This window comes from Cyrtonyx montezumae, unplaced genomic scaffold (assembly GCF_038088225.1).
Source record: "Cyrtonyx montezumae isolate F1298 unplaced genomic scaffold, pur_monq_1.0 scaffold_8, whole genome shotgun sequence".
Taxonomy (NCBI): domain Eukaryota; kingdom Metazoa; phylum Chordata; class Aves; order Galliformes; family Odontophoridae; genus Cyrtonyx; species Cyrtonyx montezumae.
This window is the reverse complement of record NW_027072089.1, coordinates 21,423,268-21,442,889: the sequence shown is the minus strand read 5'-3', so window position 1 is coordinate 21,442,889 and position 19,622 is coordinate 21,423,268. Positions and strand designations below refer to the sequence as shown.

Sequence of the window (19,622 nt, the reverse complement as noted above, 5' to 3'; positions counted from 1 at the left end):
TTTCTACTAGGAACTACCCACAGTTAGGTGTGGTGTAGTTTTAAGATGAAACAGCTCTGAAGCATGGCAGGCTTTATGTTAATGTGATGGCTTATCCTCATCTAGGCTAAACCCAGAGGGAGCACAGCTGCTCTGCCTGTGACTACAGGACTGAAACGACCGCGGTCATGCAGTCTGCACCTGGAGGCTTCTAAGTCATCCTCCAGTGACGGAGCCAGTACAGAGCCGGCCATGGGGACAATCGAAGGGCTGGAGCATCTCTTCTGCAAAGACAGGCTGAAGGTGCCGGGCTTGTTCAGCCTGGAGGATGTGCAGGTGAAACCTCAGTGCGGCCTTCCATTAGAAAAAGGGAGCTCATAAGGAGGGAAACTGACTTTTTATATGGTCTGATCGTGACAGGAGATGGGGGAATGGTTTAAAAGTAAATAAGAGTAGAATGATACTAGTTGTCAGGAAATTTTTCACTGTGAGGGCAGTTAAGGCGCTGGCACAGGCTGCCCACCATGTCTGGAGGCATTGAAGGACAGACTAGATGGGCGTTAATCTGGTGGGCGGCATCTCTGCCCACAGCAGGGTGTTGGGACTGGGTGGGTTTCCAAGCCAAGCCATCCTATGAGGACTCCAGGACGGCAGCGGGCTCGTGGGGTACTAGGTCTCCCCTTGGAGCCTCACCCCCGATTAGCAGCGCTTGAACGCTGCCCGTCAGAGCATGGGACTGCTGCAACAAGCGACTGCATCACCACGTTCCTCAGGTTCCCGAGGAGCAGGCCCGCTTCCCTCAGAGCGTTGCAGCAGCGGAGGCCATTTGCGGGACAACAAAGGGCCACGCGGCGCACTGGCACCCATCGCGCGTCCTCGGGCGCCACCTAGCGGTCCCTCCAGCCGCACGCTCTCGGTGCAGCGTGAGGAAGGGGCGGAGCGGCGCGGCGCGGCGCGGCGCGGCGGACGGCATGGCGGCATCGAGTGCCCGTCTGCTGAGGGCTGTGCGGGCCCGCGGCGGGTTGCCGTGGCCGCGGGGCACGAGGGTGGCGGCGGGCTGGAGTCGGCCGGAGCCCGGTGGGGAAGCGCAGTACTGCGCCGAGCTGCTGCGGTGAGTGCTGCGCGGGGAGGCCGCGCCGCGGGGTGGGGACAGCCGCTGTACGGCACGGCACGGCACGGCACGCTGCGGGATGGGGAGGCGGTTCGGGCCCGGTCACATGAGACATGTAATTGTTTTCTTGACTCTATTTATTAACGAGGAAAAAAGGGCTACTCATAGAAGTGCACGAGCGATCAAAGTAGTGAAATGAGATGCGGTTGTGCTTCTGACGTCGTTGGTATAAAGCTGCTGTTGGCAGTAGCTCATATGCTGTGTGCAGATCTTCACTGCTTAGGGGAAACAAAAAGACCAGGAGTTCAAAGAGAGATAAAGGGGCGGTGCGAGCAGCTCTCCGGCACGGGTTGGGTCTTCCTCACATCAGGGTTAGGCTTTAATCGTCACAGAATCACAGAACTGTAGGGTTGGAAGGGACCTCCAGAGATCATGGAGTCCAACCCCTGCCAAAGCAGCTCCCTAGCCCAGGTTGCACAGGTAGGCGTCCAGGCGGGTCTGGAACGTCTCCAGAGAAGGAGACTCCACCACCTCTCTGTGCAGCTGTGCCACTGCTCCGTCACTGCACTGGGAAGAAGTTTCCCCATACGTTTGTGTGGAACTTCCTGTGCTTCAGTTTGTGGCCATTTCCCCTCATCCTATCACCACACAGTGCTGAGAAGAGTCTGGCCTCGTCCCTTTGCTTCCTGTTCCTTAGATATTTACAGCCGTGGATCAGATCCCCTCTGAGTCTTCTTTTTTCAAGGCTGAACAGACCCAGATCTCTCAGCCTTTCCTCATAAGGGAGGTGTTCCACGCCCTTCATCATCTTTGTAGCCCTCTGCTGGACTCTTTCAAGGAGATCCCTGTCTTTTTTGTACTGATATGTCCATATGCACAACTTTTTGCAATATGCAAGGTATCCTTTCTCTTAGCTGCTTCTTCTTCTGTTGAGGAACTCTTCTTCAAGTAGCTGGAAGCTATTTGATGAAAGCATGTTTCCCTACTAGGTGTGTTTTCTTGTCTTTTGCTGTTGGTGATGTCTGCTCCTGAAGACAAGCTTATGAACTGATGATATTGTTTGGTTTTATAATATGGAAGAAATTCTTCTGAAGACTCTTAATCTTTTCATCACAGTTAACATCCAATTAAAACCCAGAAGTGCCTTTTTCTTTGATACTTGTGGCTTTGCAGCAGGCTCTAACACAAGTTTCACAAGCATTATGAGGACTCTAAGCATTTGGTAGTAGAGTTGCATATTTTAGGGAGTAAAAACACCTGTTAAATTTAATTTCCTTTTTGTTTCTTGCTAAAAGTAACAACCCTAATACTAACCCCAGGTCTTGCTTTGGTTTTGAAATGTTAAGCTCACATTCAAAAGAAATAGGAGTGCGTTTAAGGACAAACCTTAAATGAGTAAATGTTTAACTTGATGCTTACTTCTCTGTTCTCAAGGCATAACTTGGAGTTGCTACTTTTGTTCTCCTGAAGAATGATGTTCCTAGCTTATCAAAAGTACACAAATATTGCTCAAATCAAGGAAGTTCACATTTCTGAGGTGACCAGGTGTTTCTGGTAGTTAACACCTACGTATGATTTTGCAGTTTATAATCATTCTCTGTGCTCTAATTGTTCTTAATTTAATGGCTTAACCAAGCAGCCAAACAGAAGTTGGTCACTATAGATTGGCAACAAGTGCCAGAGCTCTTATACTTTAAGTGTAGTTGTCAATAAACCAGAAATTAACTTGTTAATCCAGTGCCTTTCTGCCAAGCTCTGAAGCACAGTCTTTCAACAAAATGTGGTTTCAAGTTTAAAACATAAGTCTGGAAGCTGGACAGCCTGGATTCTGTTTGCAGTTCTGCCACAAGCTTCTTCTGTGCCTTTAGCCAAATATCTTGAGATCTGGATTTGAGGGGGTGCATTGAGAGTTCAGATTGCACATCCCCTTCTCAGAGCTCGCCTTATTTTAAAGTAAGCTTAAAAGGTGCTGCTTTTGCAAGAAGTTGGACTTTTGAACTCTAACTTCCTGCTACTATTTTAGGAGCCCCGTACTGAGCAATAGGATGCCTGATTTACATGGAGCTATAAATAATAAATGCATTCTTTTTTGACCTTTATAGAAAGCGTGACTATGAAGGGTTTCTGTGTTCTCTGCTGTTGCCTGCAGAATCTCGAACCTCTGCTTTTGCCTTGAGAGCCTTCAACGTGGAACTGGCTCAGGCAGGTATTAAAATACATTTGTGAACTCTGGAAATGTGTAATTTAGAGTTCTGAAACTTATTTTACAAGTAGCTGGTGTTTTGCTGAAGGTTAACTTATCGTACTATAAAGGGCAATGGAAAAAAGGAGTGAGTGAGTGCATTAGAAAAGAGCAACTAACGGCTATCTGTGAAGGGCCCAGCAAAAACTTGGATGAAGGAGTCACTTGCTGGCAGAAACTAAGTAAAGGAAATAGTGCTAAGAGAGAAGTTTGTAATTAGAGATTTGTGTTTTGGGAGTAGCTGCAGTCTTTCACCTTTGCTGGATGGCCAGAAACTGCTAGTGCAGCCACAGAAGTTGGTACTTGCAAGTACAGTACACTGGCACTTGCCAGAAGGGAGCGGTCCAAGACATGTGCTTACTCAGCAAACGTGGTGATAAGCCTCTGTGGGCTGTGCTTCTGGCAGCCCTTAGTGCTTCCTTACCACTGCTGCTTGTCCTGAGAAGAATGCCATGGTGAGAGTTATCCTGGACTTAAACTCTATGGGTTCCAAAAGTCATGTTGTGGTGAAGATTTTTTTTACTTCTTTATTTTCTGTAGTGGTTGTGAGTTTTATTAGGAGTAAACAAATTGAGAACTGAGCCCTTTCCCTCGTGAGTTTGTCCATGTCCTCTCTCTTTTCAGTAGAGGCAGGCCTAAGTGCCTTAAGGAGACTGTGAATTTCACTCCAGTTGTGTCTTTTCCAGATAAAAGACTCCATAACTCAGAAGACTACAGGTTTGATGCGAATGCAGTTCTGGAGGAAAGCTGTGGAAGATATATACTGCGATAACCCACCACACCAGCCAGTTGCTGTAGCACTGTGGAGGGTAAAATTAATCTTTGTTATCCTTAAGTTCACTTGATGAAAATATGGCTGTGAGAAACAATGTTTTGTATGTGTTGTGATGCATTGTTAACTGCATTATTTTATGTAAAATGGTTAATGTAAAGGGTGTGTATGTCTGAAGGATAACTTCCTAACTATCACAGAATAGAATCAGAGGAAATTTAGGTAAGATCTGGTTGGAGAATTAGATGTCTGTGAACCAGCTGCTTTTTTTTCCTTCTTCTGATTAGGTGGATGAATAAAATTGTCTAAAAGAGAAGTTGATAGCAGGTGAAATCACAGAATGGGTTGGATGGGATCCAGTTCCAACCCCACTGCTCCTGAGCAGGGCCATCTCCCACTAGAGCAGGTTGTTTAAACCAGGCCTTGAACACTTCCAGCGATGAGGCATCCACAACTTCTGTGGGCAACTTTTTCCATTGCCTCACTGCTATTATAGTAGAGAATTTCTTCTTGATGTGTAATCTAAGTCTGTCCTCATTTAGTTTAAAACCATTACCCCTTGTTCTATCACTGCATTTCTCTAATATGAAGTCTCTCCCCATCTTTCCTGTAGACCCCCTTTAGGTACTGCAGGGCCATCGTAGTGTCTCTCTGGAGCCCTTGCTTCTGAAGGAGTGAAGAATCCCAGCTCACTCAGACTTTATTTGTTTATTTTTTTGGTAGGAGCGGTGCTCCAGCCCTTAGAGTGTCCTTATAGGCTCATCTTAACCCACTCCAACAGCTCTACATCTTATGGTGGGTTTCAGGCCTGGGTGCAGTACTGCAGGTGGGACCTAATGAGAACAGAGTACAGCAGGACAGTCACCCCCCTCGCTGTGCTGGCCATGCTGCTTTTAACACAGCCCAGGATATAGTTGGCTTTCTGGGCTACAGGTGCATACTGTTGACTCATGCCAAGCTTCTCACTGACCAAAACTCCCAAGTCCTTCTCTGCAGTGTTGCTCTCAATCCATTTTCTGCCCAGACAGTACTATGTTTGGGATTGTCCCACGCATGTACTTGGCCCTTTTGAACCTCTTGAGTTTGCTGAAGTCATCCTGGATTGTCACTTCCCTCCAGTGCATTGACCTCACCACACGGCTTGGTGCTGTCGGCAGCTTATTGAGCATGCATGTAATCCCATACATAAATTTTATACATATATACAATATATATATAAATAAACAAACTTTCTTAAGCTGGTGCTGGTCCTGCCTGAAGAGGAAGTTCAACAAAAAGGAGACAAAGTGCAGGGATTGATCTAACAAACTGTGTATGAAGAAAGGCCCAGGACCTTCATACCTAGTTCCTGGCTAAGGGGGAGAATCTTCATACAGCCTTTCTCCTTGCTGAAGAGTTGTTTGATGACTTCCATTTGTATATGATATTCTGTGCAGATCCTTTTGTGTCTGTTGAGTAAGAGGAAATGTTCTTGTGAACTTGAAGGTTTATTTTTATTAAGACACCTGTATGTGAATTTTGGCAGGCACTGGAACATTACTCACAAAATACACTGTCAGATCTGTTTCTTTTCTAGTCATGGCTGAAGAAATAAATTTTTGCACGAGTTTTTTATTTCTAAGTAGAGCTGCCATCAGTAAATTCGTCAGTTGACTGAAGACATTATAAATAAATCTCCCCTTGATCATGATTTAGAATCACAGAATAGTTCAGTTGGGGCTCTGGTTGTCCTCTCGATTGTATTCCCATTCAGAGCTTTTGGATCAGATTTTCAGAGCCATGTTGAGTTTAATTTCTTCAGAGATGGAAACTTCATGGTGCTAACTGGTTATCTTAGGGCCACAGGCCACATCAAGTTGCAGTACCTTTCAAAAAAGCACATGCTGTAAGGCTTCTGTAAGATCAGAACCTGTGTTTAAACTAGAGATCTCTGGGCTCCTGGATGGGAGAAGTTGTAATTTATCTAGGTCTACGTAGCTGAATACAGTTAACGTAGATCCTGTAGGTAGGTAGTTGTAGCAGGCAGGCAAGTATGGAGTCTTCATCCAAGTATTCATTAGCTTTGAACACCCACTGTAATGCTGGGTTGGAACAATGCAGCTCCTGTGGGGCTGGAGTGTTTTAACTTGTGTTGTTCTCTGTTGCACCTCTGAGACCACAAAAATAAATTCTTTCCAAATCCCCTTTAAGTGATTGTTGACGGTGTTGAAACTGTAACCTGTCCCTGGTTGTTCTTCCTTCAAGTGTGAAATAAAGCATAAGCGAACATTTGTTCCTGCCTGTCAACATGGGGGTTAAAATTGGATTTAAACAAGATACTGTTCATTTGACTATGAGAAAACACAGGTGAAGCCAGGAAGTAAAATAAAGGAAGAATACTTGTTATGTTGTCACTTTAGGAGGAACAGAGCTATTCATGGGTATCTTTAGCTCCTATAAAGTGTGTGCCATAGGCACAACAAAGTCTCCACACAGTTAGAATAAAGTCTGGCAAATGTTGCAAGCCTTTTTGCAGAAACATGGGAATTAAAATATCACCCTAGCTCCATCTTTAACGTAAACTTTAAAATGCAGTGTTGATAGTTCTGCATGATAGTCTCTTTGTGCCTTTGAATTTTTTTCCTTCTTTCTGTTTCAGTGTATGGCAAATGGCCCAGAAACAAGATGGTTTTCTCCCTAAATGCTTGTCTCCTTTCCAAGGAGGAACTTGCTTTTGTGTAGCTTGTTTTTGTTTCTGAAAATGAAAATTGTCTGAGTAGGTTAGGTACAAGTTGGTTTTGGATATGACTGTATGTATTCTTTCCACTGCTTTTAATTTCAGGCTGCTTACGTGCACAACAATGTAGGGCAGAAATGTTTGTTAGCTAAAGATTAACTTTCAACAAAAATAATTCACATATAAATTACAGCCCTTTCCAACAGCTGTGACTGCCACTCATATCCTTTCTCACACAGAAAATAGCTTTTGAAGTGGAAGAAAGAATTGGTCTGTGTGTGTAGTAAGATTTAACCTTACCTGTGACTTCTCTGAAGGAAGATCGATAGGAGACAATCCAAACTAAATGAATTCTCCTTAAGGTATTGGGAAAAGTTCTGAGAGTATTTCCAAGAGCTCTCATACCTCTGACTGCTGCAGAGCACTTTAATGAACTACAGCAAAGCTTGGTGATCTCTGCACTCAAGAGATGACTTAATTTCTGTATTTCATAGGTTTATAGGTACATTAGGTTGGAAAGGACCTACAAGATCATCTAGTCCAACCATCCTCCTATCACCATCCCTACCCACTGAACTACTAAATCAAATCCCTTAGCACCTCATCTAAACGCTGGTAGTAGTTTTCAGCAAGTACCCCAAGAATGACTTACTTGAAGAGTGCAACTTTGCGAATCTTTGTGAATACCATTGAAATTTTGAGAAAGTAAGGTTTAGAAATAGACACCTGAGCTCTTAAGTATTGCAGAGCTGTTAATAGAACTAGCATGACTTTCACACGGTGCATTTTGGGTACACTCTGTTCCTACTGTTGAGTTTGCATGAAGACAGTTCTGATTTCCAGAAGAAATAATAACTTCTTAAGTTAAGCTTTTCAAAAGTTTTGTGTATTCCAGAATACTCAGATTTGGGTTCTGAGTGTTGCATGTGCTAGTGAAGTAAATAAATGGTGTGTACAAATATTTCTAGAACTCTGAAGGGCTCAACTCCTGGTAACTTTGATATAAATTTAAGTGGCAGCCTTGTTCTATTTGTTCGTATGTGTACGACCATTTTGAACCAGTGAAAAGTGAGCTGTAGTTCTCTGTTCATTTCTGTGGAAAATGAGAGAATTGGAAAAATGAGAACTTACCTGAACGATGGTAGCTTGGAATGGATGTAACACACAAGTAGGGCAATTCAGCAGAGCTTGGTTAACTCTTGACCTTCTGTGGTTGTTTCAGGGATGTTATCTGCCAACTTACTTCAGGTGAACGAGTGATAAGCCAAACTGATGTAACTTAGAGTTCACTTTTTTGCATACCTGGTGCTCCCCAAAAGCACAATCTGTTGAATCAGCAATAAGACCTGGTTTTATCAAGCCTTGAAAAAAATACTTAGAAATATAATGCAAGTAAAGAAGTAGATAGTGAACGGTAGTGGTGAAGATTATGAGAAATCTGCTCTTTAAGTTTTGTTTGTAAATATTTACAAATATGACTGTAGTCTTGCTGACATTGTGGTCTGCAGAATTCACCTGGGTTTGAAGGAGTATATGTGCACTTGTGTGCTTGTATGGATGCATCTTTGTAAGTGAGAAGATTGAAGATAAGTTGATAGAGAGTTGCAGTAAGCAAGTCAAGTATGAGTTAAGAGCTGAAAGAGAGATGTGTGCATGTGAACTGCTTTAATAAAAGCAAACAAACAAAAAATAAATTCCCAAACTGTAATGTTCAATATAGTGCTTATTTTGTTCTAGAAGTGTTTTTAGCTAATTGATTTGATGACCATGATTTCATTTCTTTGTAATAATAATTTGTAGCAAATGCCAGTTAGACAATTTTTGTATGTGAAGATTCTCATTTTTCACTAACTTAGCACTTTGATTCAACCCAGTGAGTACAGTACTTGTAAGAAAGGCATTATTCCTAGGGAGGAATAACTGCATGCAGTGGTACAGGTTGGGGTGAGCTGCTGGAGAGGAGCTCTGAGGAGAGGGACGTGGGTGTCCTGGTGGATGACAGGTTGGCCATGAGCCCGGCACTGTGCCATGGTGGCCAAGAAGGCCAATGGCATTCTGGGGTGCATTAAAAAGAGTGTGGCCAGCAGGTCGAGGGAGGTGATCCTCCCCCTCTACTCTGCTCTGATGATGTCTCACCTGGAGGATTGTGCCCAGTTCTGGGCTCCTAGGTACAAAAAAGACAGGGATCTCCTGGAAAGAGTCCAGCAGAGGGCTACAAAGATGATGAAGGGCATGGAACACCTCCCTTATGAGGAAAGGCTGAAAGACCTGGGTCTGTTCAGCCTTGAGAAAAAGAAGACTCAGAGGGGATCTGATCCATGTCTATAAATATCTAAGGAGTGGGAGGCAAAGGGATGAGGCTGGACTCTTCTCAGCACTGTGTTGCGATAGGATGAGGGGAAATGGCCACAAACTGAAGCACAGGAAGTTCCACACAAACGTATGGGAAAACTTCTTCCCAGTGCAGTGACGGAGCAGTGGCACAGCTGCACAGAGAGGTGGTGGAGTCTCCTTCTCTGGAGACGTTCCAGACCCGCCTGGACGCCTACCTGTGCAACCTGGGCTAGGGAGCTGCTTTGGCAGGGGGTTGGACTCCATGATCTCTAGAGATCCCTTCCTTCTGTGAAAATAGCTTTCAACTGTCATAATGCAATATTGCTGTCATTTTTTTATACATTAACATCAATTTTTTAAATATAATTTTCAGGCTGTTAAGAGGCATAACTTGTCTAAAATGTGGTTCATGAAGATCATTGATGAAAGAGTAAGTATTTACCATTCAAAGTCTCATTCTGTTTTTAGTCGTGTCAGACTTTGTAACTTTTTCTCCATAACTTCATGTGTTTGTGTGTAGAAACAAAAGGTTCAGTAATTAATCTTTTTCAGATGGTGGTATTTCTCCTTAGAAGAACACTTTGCATTCCCTTTTAATTCTCCCTTGATGTTCTTACTCACAATTTCTGTTCTTTTTGGCCAAAAAGGTAATAGAATCCCTTTAGAATTTAAAGCAGAGTTTGTGGGTCTGCATCTTTTTGTTCACTGCTCTGATAGTGCATCTGTGCTCACATTTTTATATTGCAGACCTTAGTTTCTGATCTAGAGGCACTTTGCCTCTATTGGTAGTCCATTGTGAGTTACACTTGGCCTTTCTTTTTTTAACTGTGGGAAACCCTGTCTGGTGAGATGTGAGGTATCCGTATACAAGTATTAAAAATTCTGGAAAACTACATTTTAATAGAAATGGAAATGAAGATGTGTAAGAAGCAGACCTCATACATGCTCTCCTGTTACGCCAGTCCAGTCCTGCTCTTGGCATCTTTTTTATTCTTTTTCACCTCATATATTACAATATCAATTTTGCCCCTAAATTGCCTTACCTTGCGATGAGTCGTGAATATGAAACCTCAAAATTGGAATAATCTGTCTGAACTTTTCTGCCATACTTTGCTGCTTTTCTGTCTTGTGTGCTAAGCAGTGCTGTAATTCAGAGCTGTGAAATAACACAAATCTAAAAATACCCACTCTTTAGGAGGAGAAAATGAAAGAATTTCACAGGTGCAGTGATGCTACTACCAACTCTTGACATGAGGGCAAAACCAAGGGCAAGAATTGCTTGAAGTAGCTTTGCTGCTGAAACTGGTATCTTATGTAGTTATACCCTGAGCATATTGATAGTCACTTAACTTTCAGTGTCATTGCTATGAAAGACTTGAGATCTTTAATATTAGCCTCAAAAGCCACTAGGGCAGGAAGAAAGATGGTTGAAATTCTATTCTGGGGAGAGTTTGCATGTGATTTTGAAACTTGTGTGTAATGGATTTTTTTTGTCTTGTTTTGTGTGCATGTTCTGAAGTATATATTCCTGTTTATTTTCCATTCTTCAGTTGTTAAAGAAGTATTAAAATGGGCAGCTCAGTAGTGTAAGAATACAATAAATTGTTTTCTATTGTCTGTATCATTATTTTTCTGAAAAATTTTGCCTTGTCATTGCAAGAGGTTATAATTCTCCTGTTATCAGGCTTGGTTGCAGTTGTATGTACTTATTCATGGTAGAGTTGCTATGGGCTTCAGTGCCCGTTTCTATCCAAGTGTATATTCCTTTTATATCTCTTAATTTTACCTCTTCTTTCTAATAGAGCATTAGGCTAGTAGGAAAGAGTAGCTAGCACAGATAGCAATTATGTGTACCTCATACTTCAGTTCTGTGTTCAAATTACAGGAGAAGAATTTGGATGACAGAGCATACCGTAACATCCAGGAGCTTGAAACGTATGCTGAGAACACTCAGAGTGCTCTCTTGTACCTCACATTGGAAATGCTGGGTAGGTGCTTTCCCATTTTTAGATTTTGTTGATGACTCATTAATACTGGAATGATATTTATCATTGTTTGACAAAAGAAATATCAACACTTTTTCCACGTGATTTTCATTTCCATAGAAGTTGTCACATTAGATTTCTTCTCAATGGTCAACTGTAATCCTGGAATCTGAATGCTGCTCTCTTAAAACTGCATACCTTCCTTAGAAGGTAACTCAGTGGGAAGCTCATTGTAGTTGTCTACTGCTGTGTTCTTCTTGCCCCTATTATGGAGTCTTCACTGTGTTTTCTGATTGTTCACTTGGTAGAGCACAGAGCACTGTAGTTATTAGCAGCTGTTGTTCTGTACTGCAGTGATATTTACTGGCTATTTTGAAACAGTTCAAACCTATAAGCTTCCTTTAGTGATGTTGCTAACTTGGGCCTGAATCCTCTCTCCTTCCTAAAAGCAGGTTAACTGTCAGTAATTGAATAGCTAGAAAAAAAGCAACAAAGACAATATGATCCACGTGGTTTAAAGCTAATGCTGTATAATAAAATACCCAGATTGGGAAGGAACTGTTCATTTGAGGTGAAGACGACGATCATTTTCTTTTAGGAGTATGTTGCATTATGGTATTATTCTCTGTATGAGCTCAGATGTAAAAAGACTGGGGTTTATTTTTCAGTAGTTTAATATTTAGTATGAATATTGTAGTTGCAGCATTAGAGTTGTTTGATAGAATGTCAAAGCTGAGGTTGAAAGAGAGGACAAAAGAGTATTACAAGAGTATCCTCTCAGGAGGATATGAAGAAACTACATCTTAACATCTGATATTTGCTTTCTCTGTAGGGATTTGGTGAAATCTTGCAAATTTCTTTCTGAACTTCTGATTGTAAAAATGTAAGACTATGAAAAATATCAACATCTTCCATGCTGAGAAATGTCTTTAATTGTGAACGGTGCTTGGGTTACTTCTACTGCAAGTCAGGTGATCCTGTTCTTGAAAAGTCTGTAGTGGGGACTTGAGGCCTTCTGTGGCTTCCTATCATGTTTAACTTACCTTAAATATGCCAGTTTAACTGCATATCCAGCAAGAATCTCCTTCACTATACGTTAAGCAATTATCCCGTGTTTTCTTCCAAAAATGGTGATGTTAATTGAACATAGGCTACCTGTTTCCCATCAGCAGACTTTTCTATACTACACAACCTAATCTGGTTTGCTAAATTTCTTATGCTTTTTTTAGTTTCTTTACTCCTGCCATATCCAATTGGTATCTTTCTTTGTAGTAGTGCTGCTTCATTCTACCACTTTTGGTTTACATCTCTTGTCAGGCTCATTTTGACTTGTAAACTTGTCTTCCAAATCTCTTTCTGCTGCCACTGCCAAAGTAACTCCATGTAGTCTGCCTGTACACTACCAAAGGGTTGAGACCTATGCAAGGCTCAGACAGTGAATCTGCTATACCCAGTATCATTTCCAGGTGTCAGGTAGGCTTGCTGATCCTGCATTCCCTTTTCTGTCTGTGGACTGTTGCTTCTGTTACAACTTTTGTGAATTTTAATCTTCCTTCAAATTTTCATTTTATCTTGGTTCAGCCCTGTGATCAGTATGAGCCAATATTATATGGTCTTGCCATGAAAAAGGATGATGCTGCTTTTCCCCACTCGCCATATTTTTGTTTCAGTTATTGACCAGGAAGGAACCCAATTTAGCTGTACAGGTTTACCATGCTGCTATCTTATTATCCCTGACAGCACAAGAGAGGTGGAAGACATATGGGGTACAATGAGAAGCATATGGCTGTTCTCCTTTGCTTCAGGACACTGCTGAATCAGCAGCAGCAGCTAATGGATGAAACCACTCTGTGAGCGTTAATGTGTGTTAGGAGTCTCACACTTGAATGATTTCTCTGGCAGGGAAAACAGTTCTTGGAATGTTGCTGTCCTGAAAGAAGATAGGCAGTGTAAATGACTCCGTGTAGCAACCGATAGTATCTTAATAGGAATCTGAATTTTACCCTGCTGCTCTGTGCCTCTGAGGTGAGGTCTCAAGGCAGGGTATGAACATAAGCAGTTCTGTAATGCATCATTACACTTGTTAGGTTTCCTTAAATAGGATTTTAGTACACATCTGAGAAGACTCCTGGAAAGGCCTGACTGTCACACAGTATTTCTGCCGTTTCAGGTGTGAGGGACATCCACGCTGACCACGCAGCCAGTCACATTGGGAAAGCACAGGGCATAGTCACCTGTTTGAGAGCTACCCCCTATCATTGTACAAGACGAAAGGTCTTTCTGCCCATGGACATTTGTATGCTGGTAAGAGAAACAAGTTTACTGGAATTGAACAATATGGTTTCTAACTGCATCGCTCAACAGCAGATAGGAGTTTGTACTTTATTAGCACAGAAACAGCACACTTTTATTTTATTTTTATTTTTTCATTTCTTGGTGCAGTGGTTTCTGCTGCAGCCCAGTGACGTAATGGTTTGATATCTTCTGGAAGATGAGAGGAATGATCTTCATGAAACACCAGCATGTTTGGTTGGGTTTTTTTTTCCTCATTTTCTAATCTTTTGTTAAGTCTATCTTTCAGAAACTTCTCTGTTAATGTATAGAAATGCATGTGCAGAATGGGGACCTCTGAACAATCTTCTCAAGCTTTTCTTTACATCACCTTTTTATAAATATTCTGGTGTTCCTTTCTTGTTTTGGTCTTACACAATTGGCAGCTGTAAGCATGCATGCCATACACTGCTGTATGAGATGGTATGTAGTTCCCCAACTTGCACTGTGCACCTGATTTGCATTGAAACTTGGTAACTCTTGCAATTTGGGTTTTTTTCATTAATGTTCACTGGCTAGATCTGTAGCCATGGCAGCAGTTACTCCTTCGTCTCCAGTCTGTATTTTTAAATGTAAGTGCTGTTCTTTTTACGCTTGAGCAAAATGTCTGTAATTATGCTGATGCCTAAGGCACTTGTGGTGTCTTTTCTGTATATAATTTCCATACAGTCGAAAGTTTTGATTTGAAGTTTTGTCACTTAAGTAGTCTGCGAAAGGCATAGACACCAATGTAGGTCAGGGTTATGGGACTGCAGGAAGAAGCTGCCCCCTGCTTTCAACCCTTCTGGGACAGGATGATATGGGGTACTTTCCAAGTTCTTCAGGTTTTCAGCTATAGTGAGAAAATTCAGTCATCCCTGCTGTGGAAGGTGTTGTACAGTGCAACTGTGTAGTTAAGATCAGGAGAATGGCAAACAGCTTGTGTCCCTTCTGTGCAGACTGAGCATTGTGCAAGCACTTCAGCTGCAGGCAAATATTGCAGAGCTGCACTTGAATCTGAACCTCCTGTGAAGCTCACTTGCCCACCTTTATACAGTTTTCATGTCTGAATGCTGTTGAGAACAGGAAACAGGTGCAGTTCTAAACAAACCATATTCTGTCTTCCTGGTTCCTGTAGCCTGAGAATGTATTTTTTTGTTTCTATTTCTTATGCAAACCTAGCGTTGCTGATTCCAAGGTAAACATGGCTTCCTTGATAACTGATGCTGGATTTGTTATGCTTTCTACTGTTTTCTGGGTTATGCTTAAGTTGATCTAACTTCCCAAAACCTTAAAGTCTGACACGGTTATCTGTCTGACCAGTGTCTTTAGGGAACAGGTACATGCAGGGGGAGTCAGTTTCAAATGTTCTTTTTATTCTCTAGAATTTTTTTTCCAGATAACTGACTGAAAAAAAAAACACAAAAAAGAGGAGTTGCAGGGAGGGGCAGCAGCAAAACACACTTGGGCTTTTGCTGTCCTAGGTCAGCAGTTGGGTTGCTGGGACAGGCTTTTGAGTTATCCTATCTTTTGTGAAGCTAAAATGGAAACATGATATTTGTTGAGAGTTTTTTACTTTTTGCTTTTCCTTCCTGTCTAGCATGGAGTTTCACAAGAAGATTTCATAAGATGCAAGGAAGAAAAAAATGTGAGAGATGTAATTTATGACATCGCCAGCCAGGCCCATATTCACTTAGAACATGTGAGATTCATTCCCCCTTTTTCTTCTTCTGATAAACATGGTCGATGCTGTTCTTTACAGAGCACTGTGAACGTTGTTAGGAGTCTTACAGCTGCATACTTTATTTCAGACATTTTAACCTAGATTACTTTGGGAAAAGTAAATTTAAGAAAAAAAGTCCAAACCTTTAAGTATTTTACAGCTCCTTCTGTATGGATATTATATTTATCTGTAGGTGCAGTTTTCTCACAACCAGCTGCAGTTGCATATGTATAAATACCCTGAAAGCCTTATTAGTGGGAGAGAAACTTTGAGCAGGCTATTATAAGAGCAAGAATGTTCCAGAATGGTATCAGCACTATAGGAAGCACTTGCACATATGGTACCTCACAGTGCAGCAGGAGAGCAGGGCGTTTTGGCTCTGAATGCTGGTTAGTGTATGGGAGGGGGCATTTCATTCCTTAACATGACTAGACATGCTCAGAACTGTGTTGAGAAATGTGTTTTCTGTTTATTTCTTTTCTGGCTCACAGCCAAGTGCATTAGGAAGGGTGCTTCTTGCTTGGAGCTGCAGATAATGAATTCTGAAGACCTGCATAGTTTTTTTCTGTATTTTTTTTTTTAATAAATGGTCTTACTTTAGCTACACTCAGTACCTAATAGAAAAAGCTAAATAATGCTTCATCAGCAATGCACTGTTATGTCTGCCTTTATCTGGAAAATAAAACTTGTGAGAAGCGCTGTAAAGGGTTTCTTATGTCAGCAGTACATGTACATGTGTACTTTGAGTATCACATCCCATATAGGTAGATTGAAAAGGTACTGCTGCAAAGTGAGGAAATGTGGGAATTCTCTGCATTTACATCGTGAATATAATTGTCAATTACAATGTTAGCCATAATCACAAAGCATTATCTGCAATTTAGGCAGGAGAACCCTTCTTCATTTTTCTGAAGGTAAAATAAGGTATCCCTGTTTTTTTCTGTGAGTTGTTGTTTAACCAATTAATTGTTAGGGGTCAAAATATGTACCTTCAGGCTTTGTTTTTAAAACAGACTATTTGTAATTTGTACTAGATATATTCCTCTTCATGCAGTTTCACCTGACATCTCAGTTTTTGTTGTCCCGTTCCCAAAGAAACTGTTAATTGAGAAGCTGGAAACAGGCAAAGAAAATGGAAGGTCATAACTGCCCACTTCTGTTTTCAAGCAGAAACCTCTTTTTGTTTTTTTCCCTAATCTCCTACCTGCAGTGCACAGGGCATGAAACCTCTTGGGTTGCAGTTTCATACAAAAACGCTACGAGTTTGGCCTGTGATGCCTCAAATCAGTGACAGCAGGCATAGAAAATGAGCAGTGTGTATTTATTGTGCAGCTGTTTAAAATTTTGTTGCTGGTATTGCAAGAAAACTTTGGGAAAGAAGCAAAAAGAGAAAATTCATCTCTTCAGAGCTTTTCAAATAATTGACTGTGATGGTCCCCTGGCTCCCAACCCTCCATGCCAAACAGCTTCTGAAGTGAGCAGTCAGAACCTTACTCCCTTTTTCTTCCCTGCTCCATTCTCAGAGCCCTGCCCATGTTACGCACTGGGAGAGCTCTATGGAAGATACGCCATGTGATCGTGTAATTGGAGACTATGCAGAAAACATGAACAGAAGGAAGCCAGGTTAGGGCAACACTAGTGTTTTATTCAGTTCCGTGTTGGTCTTGGCATCCTCCCCTGCTTTTTTAATGACCTTAATTAAAAATAAAAAAAACATTGCCAAACTGTCATCATCAGTGAAGAATAATGTACAGTAGAGAGTTTCTGAAGTGTTCAAATCACTTGAAATTGGCATTAAGAGGCAGTAATAATAGGGTATCAGCCTCCTTGATAATCAGTCTTTGTAAATGCAAGGATGAAGATAATTTTACCCTTAATGAACGATATTTCAAGATTTCAAGTAAATGTAGTGGGCTAGTGCCTTTAAATGCATCCGTTCTCCTGTATAAAATTGCCATTTTGTTTTGCTTAAGGGAATTCCTGCCCTCTGACTTGTTTAGAGTTACAGGGTGTGGTGTAGCTTAAACCTGCAGAAGTTTTAACAGCCCCAGAATTTACATGAGCCATGCATGGCTTTGGAGGATAACAGTTGTTATTCTCAAAATGGTAAATAATTCTCAGGGATATTACGTGAAGTATATTGTAGTAAAACAGGACTTAATATTATGAGAGAAGTTTCTGAGGCATGGTCAGCTGTTCTTGATACTGGGGCTGCTGACCAGCAGAGGGCAAAATAAGACAATGAAGGTTGCGGTTTTCTTGAGGAGTGTTGTGTTTCCTCAGAATAAAATACGATTAAGGTGCTGTGTCAGTCCCACACAGCCCCTTGAAATGTATTAGCAGTCTTTACTCGTTGCCCATCTTTGCCTTGAGTACTGCATCCTGCATTTTTCCAGGTCTCCCTTTGGCCGTGTGCCTTTATCTCGATTATGGTACATTGATTTGCTGGGGAAGATAAGGTGTTTTCTAAATAGCAATTGTGCAGACGCATCTGAGTTAAGATGATCAAGCAAGATGGCTTTTTTCCTTTCATCTCACAAACAATAGTGAGCTAGATCAGGAAAGGTAATTTTGTATGTATGCACGTTAATTTCATCTTTTAAAGCTCTTTAAAATAATTTGCCTTCTGAAAAGATTCACTGTATTTCCCTCCTGAAGTTTTAGCCATGTTTTCTCAGTTTTCTGTTTTTTCAGTTTTTGTTTGTTTTAGCGTGTAAGAAAAGATGAACCAAGGAGGGATTCTGTATTTCTAAATAAGCCCTACGGGACGATTTGCTGTAGCAGAGTTGTGTATGCATTTAAACAGTAGAGCTGATTCAGCCATGAGTTAGTTTAGGCTGTTTACGTATAGACACTGAGGGCCTGAGGCACTGAGATACTTTCAGAGTCCCGTGAATATAAATGGAGCATAACTGAACTTCTGGAACTGATGGCCCCAAAAGATCCACTCAGAGAAATGCATTTCTGCTCCATCAACTCTGTCTCTTGGGATGCAAAGAATTATTTGATACGGTGTTGTATTTTAATAAACACGACCCCATATTTATGAAAAGAAATGCAACTTGGAACTTCACAGGAATGAGGGGTGATAATTTACATTGTTTTATTATTATTATGCAATCTGTAAGGTTGTCAGAAGGTCAAAGAATTACAGGAGGGATCTCCCAACATAATATGTTTTTTGCCTAATTACATGTGTATGTATGTATGTAGTATGCAGTGAGAGATGGTTGCAGGCTTACCCATAATGAAAACTAATAGTTTCAGTATGTCAGGGTATAATGCGTTCTGTTGGCTGTAAACATTATATATAGTACTTTATGTTTAGACTGAAATGTTAAGCTCTTCTGATAAGTATTTTTTTTTCCTTCCTTCCCATCTTATCCCCTTTACTTTCAGGCTAGGTCTTTCAGTAAGAAAGTTCCTGTGAAGGCATATCCTGCTTTTTACTATACGGTGGGTGTGATATCATGCAGCATTGAAATGATGACCTCACTTTTGTGCTAATATGTTTGTGAAGAGTAGAGGATCGAGTTAAGCATAAATTAATTAAAATTGTTAAGTAATGTTTTATATGTCTATGGGAAAATGTAGTACCTAAAACTTATTAAAGACTTTATATATATGCTACCAGGGAGCCCCATAGTTTGAGCAAAACTTTCATTCTTTAACTACATAATTTCTCCAACTGTGTCTGTGATCATGGACAACCTTTCTAAAGCAAGGGGACAAAGTCTTGTCTATTTGTAATCATTTTCTGGTTGGTCTAGTGAAATGTAATGCTTCTCCAATGTCTTTTGTGTTTTCTTTGAATGTGATGGCTATGCTACACTTGTTAAAGCAGACATACTGCCATGCTTTTTTGCAGTTCCTGATACGGTTCCATGCATCTCTTTTTAAATTTAATGCTCAGTTATTTGTATGCACCATATGGACTGAACCTTTTTTCTTTTCTAGGTTGCCTTAGATGATTATTTATATAACGTACGGAAAGTGGACTTCAATATATTTCATCCAAGCTTACAAAAGAGGAATGCGTTATTACCACTGTATTTATACATTAGAACTTGGAAAAAAACATATTAAATGTTTCTTAATATGAAGTTGATTGCTGCTTTTTTTCCTCTTTAATGTCTTAACTTCGTAGAGTTAAATGTCTGACTTCACACTTCTGCAAACTGTGCAAACTGCTGTTCATGGGAAACAGTGGATGAGCATGAACTGAAGCCGTCAGCTTGCTGGCAGTAGTTAAGTTTGTTCATGGAATGCTAGGCTGATATCTCTGCTTCACATGTCTGCCAAGTCATCTGTCCTTGTCTGAGATTGTATCCTGTAATAACAGCAGTATGATACAGTTCTTGGACAAATTCCGTACTAATGGATATTTCTAACAGTTTATGCCTTAAAGACAAAAAAAAAACCAAATCCCAAAGAACCCTTTGTGCCTCAA

General features: G+C 41.1%; 1 protein-coding gene across 2 annotated transcripts; it reads left to right on the top strand.

Moving 5' to 3' along the window:
* Positions 1–949: 949 nt before the first annotated feature.
* Positions 950–19,269, top strand: NDUFAF6 (NADH:ubiquinone oxidoreductase complex assembly factor 6). Of its 2 annotated transcripts, XM_065752090.1 has the most exons (9): positions 950–1,090; positions 3,193–3,292; positions 4,019–4,141; positions 9,528–9,584; positions 11,040–11,142; positions 13,310–13,443; positions 15,050–15,151; positions 18,572–18,628; positions 19,130–19,269. In XM_065752090.1, exons 1-9 carry the CDS (start codon positions 951–953, stop codon positions 19,256–19,258), a joined length of 945 nt encoding a protein of 314 aa, XP_065608162.1. In that variant the 5' UTR covers position 950; the 3' UTR covers positions 19,259–19,269. The 2 variants fall into 2 exon arrangements, with proteins under 2 accessions (XP_065608162.1, XP_065608163.1); XM_065752091.1 differs by lacking the exon at positions 950–1,090 and having other exon boundaries at positions 3,209–3,296.
* Positions 19,270–19,622: the final 353 nt, after the last annotated feature.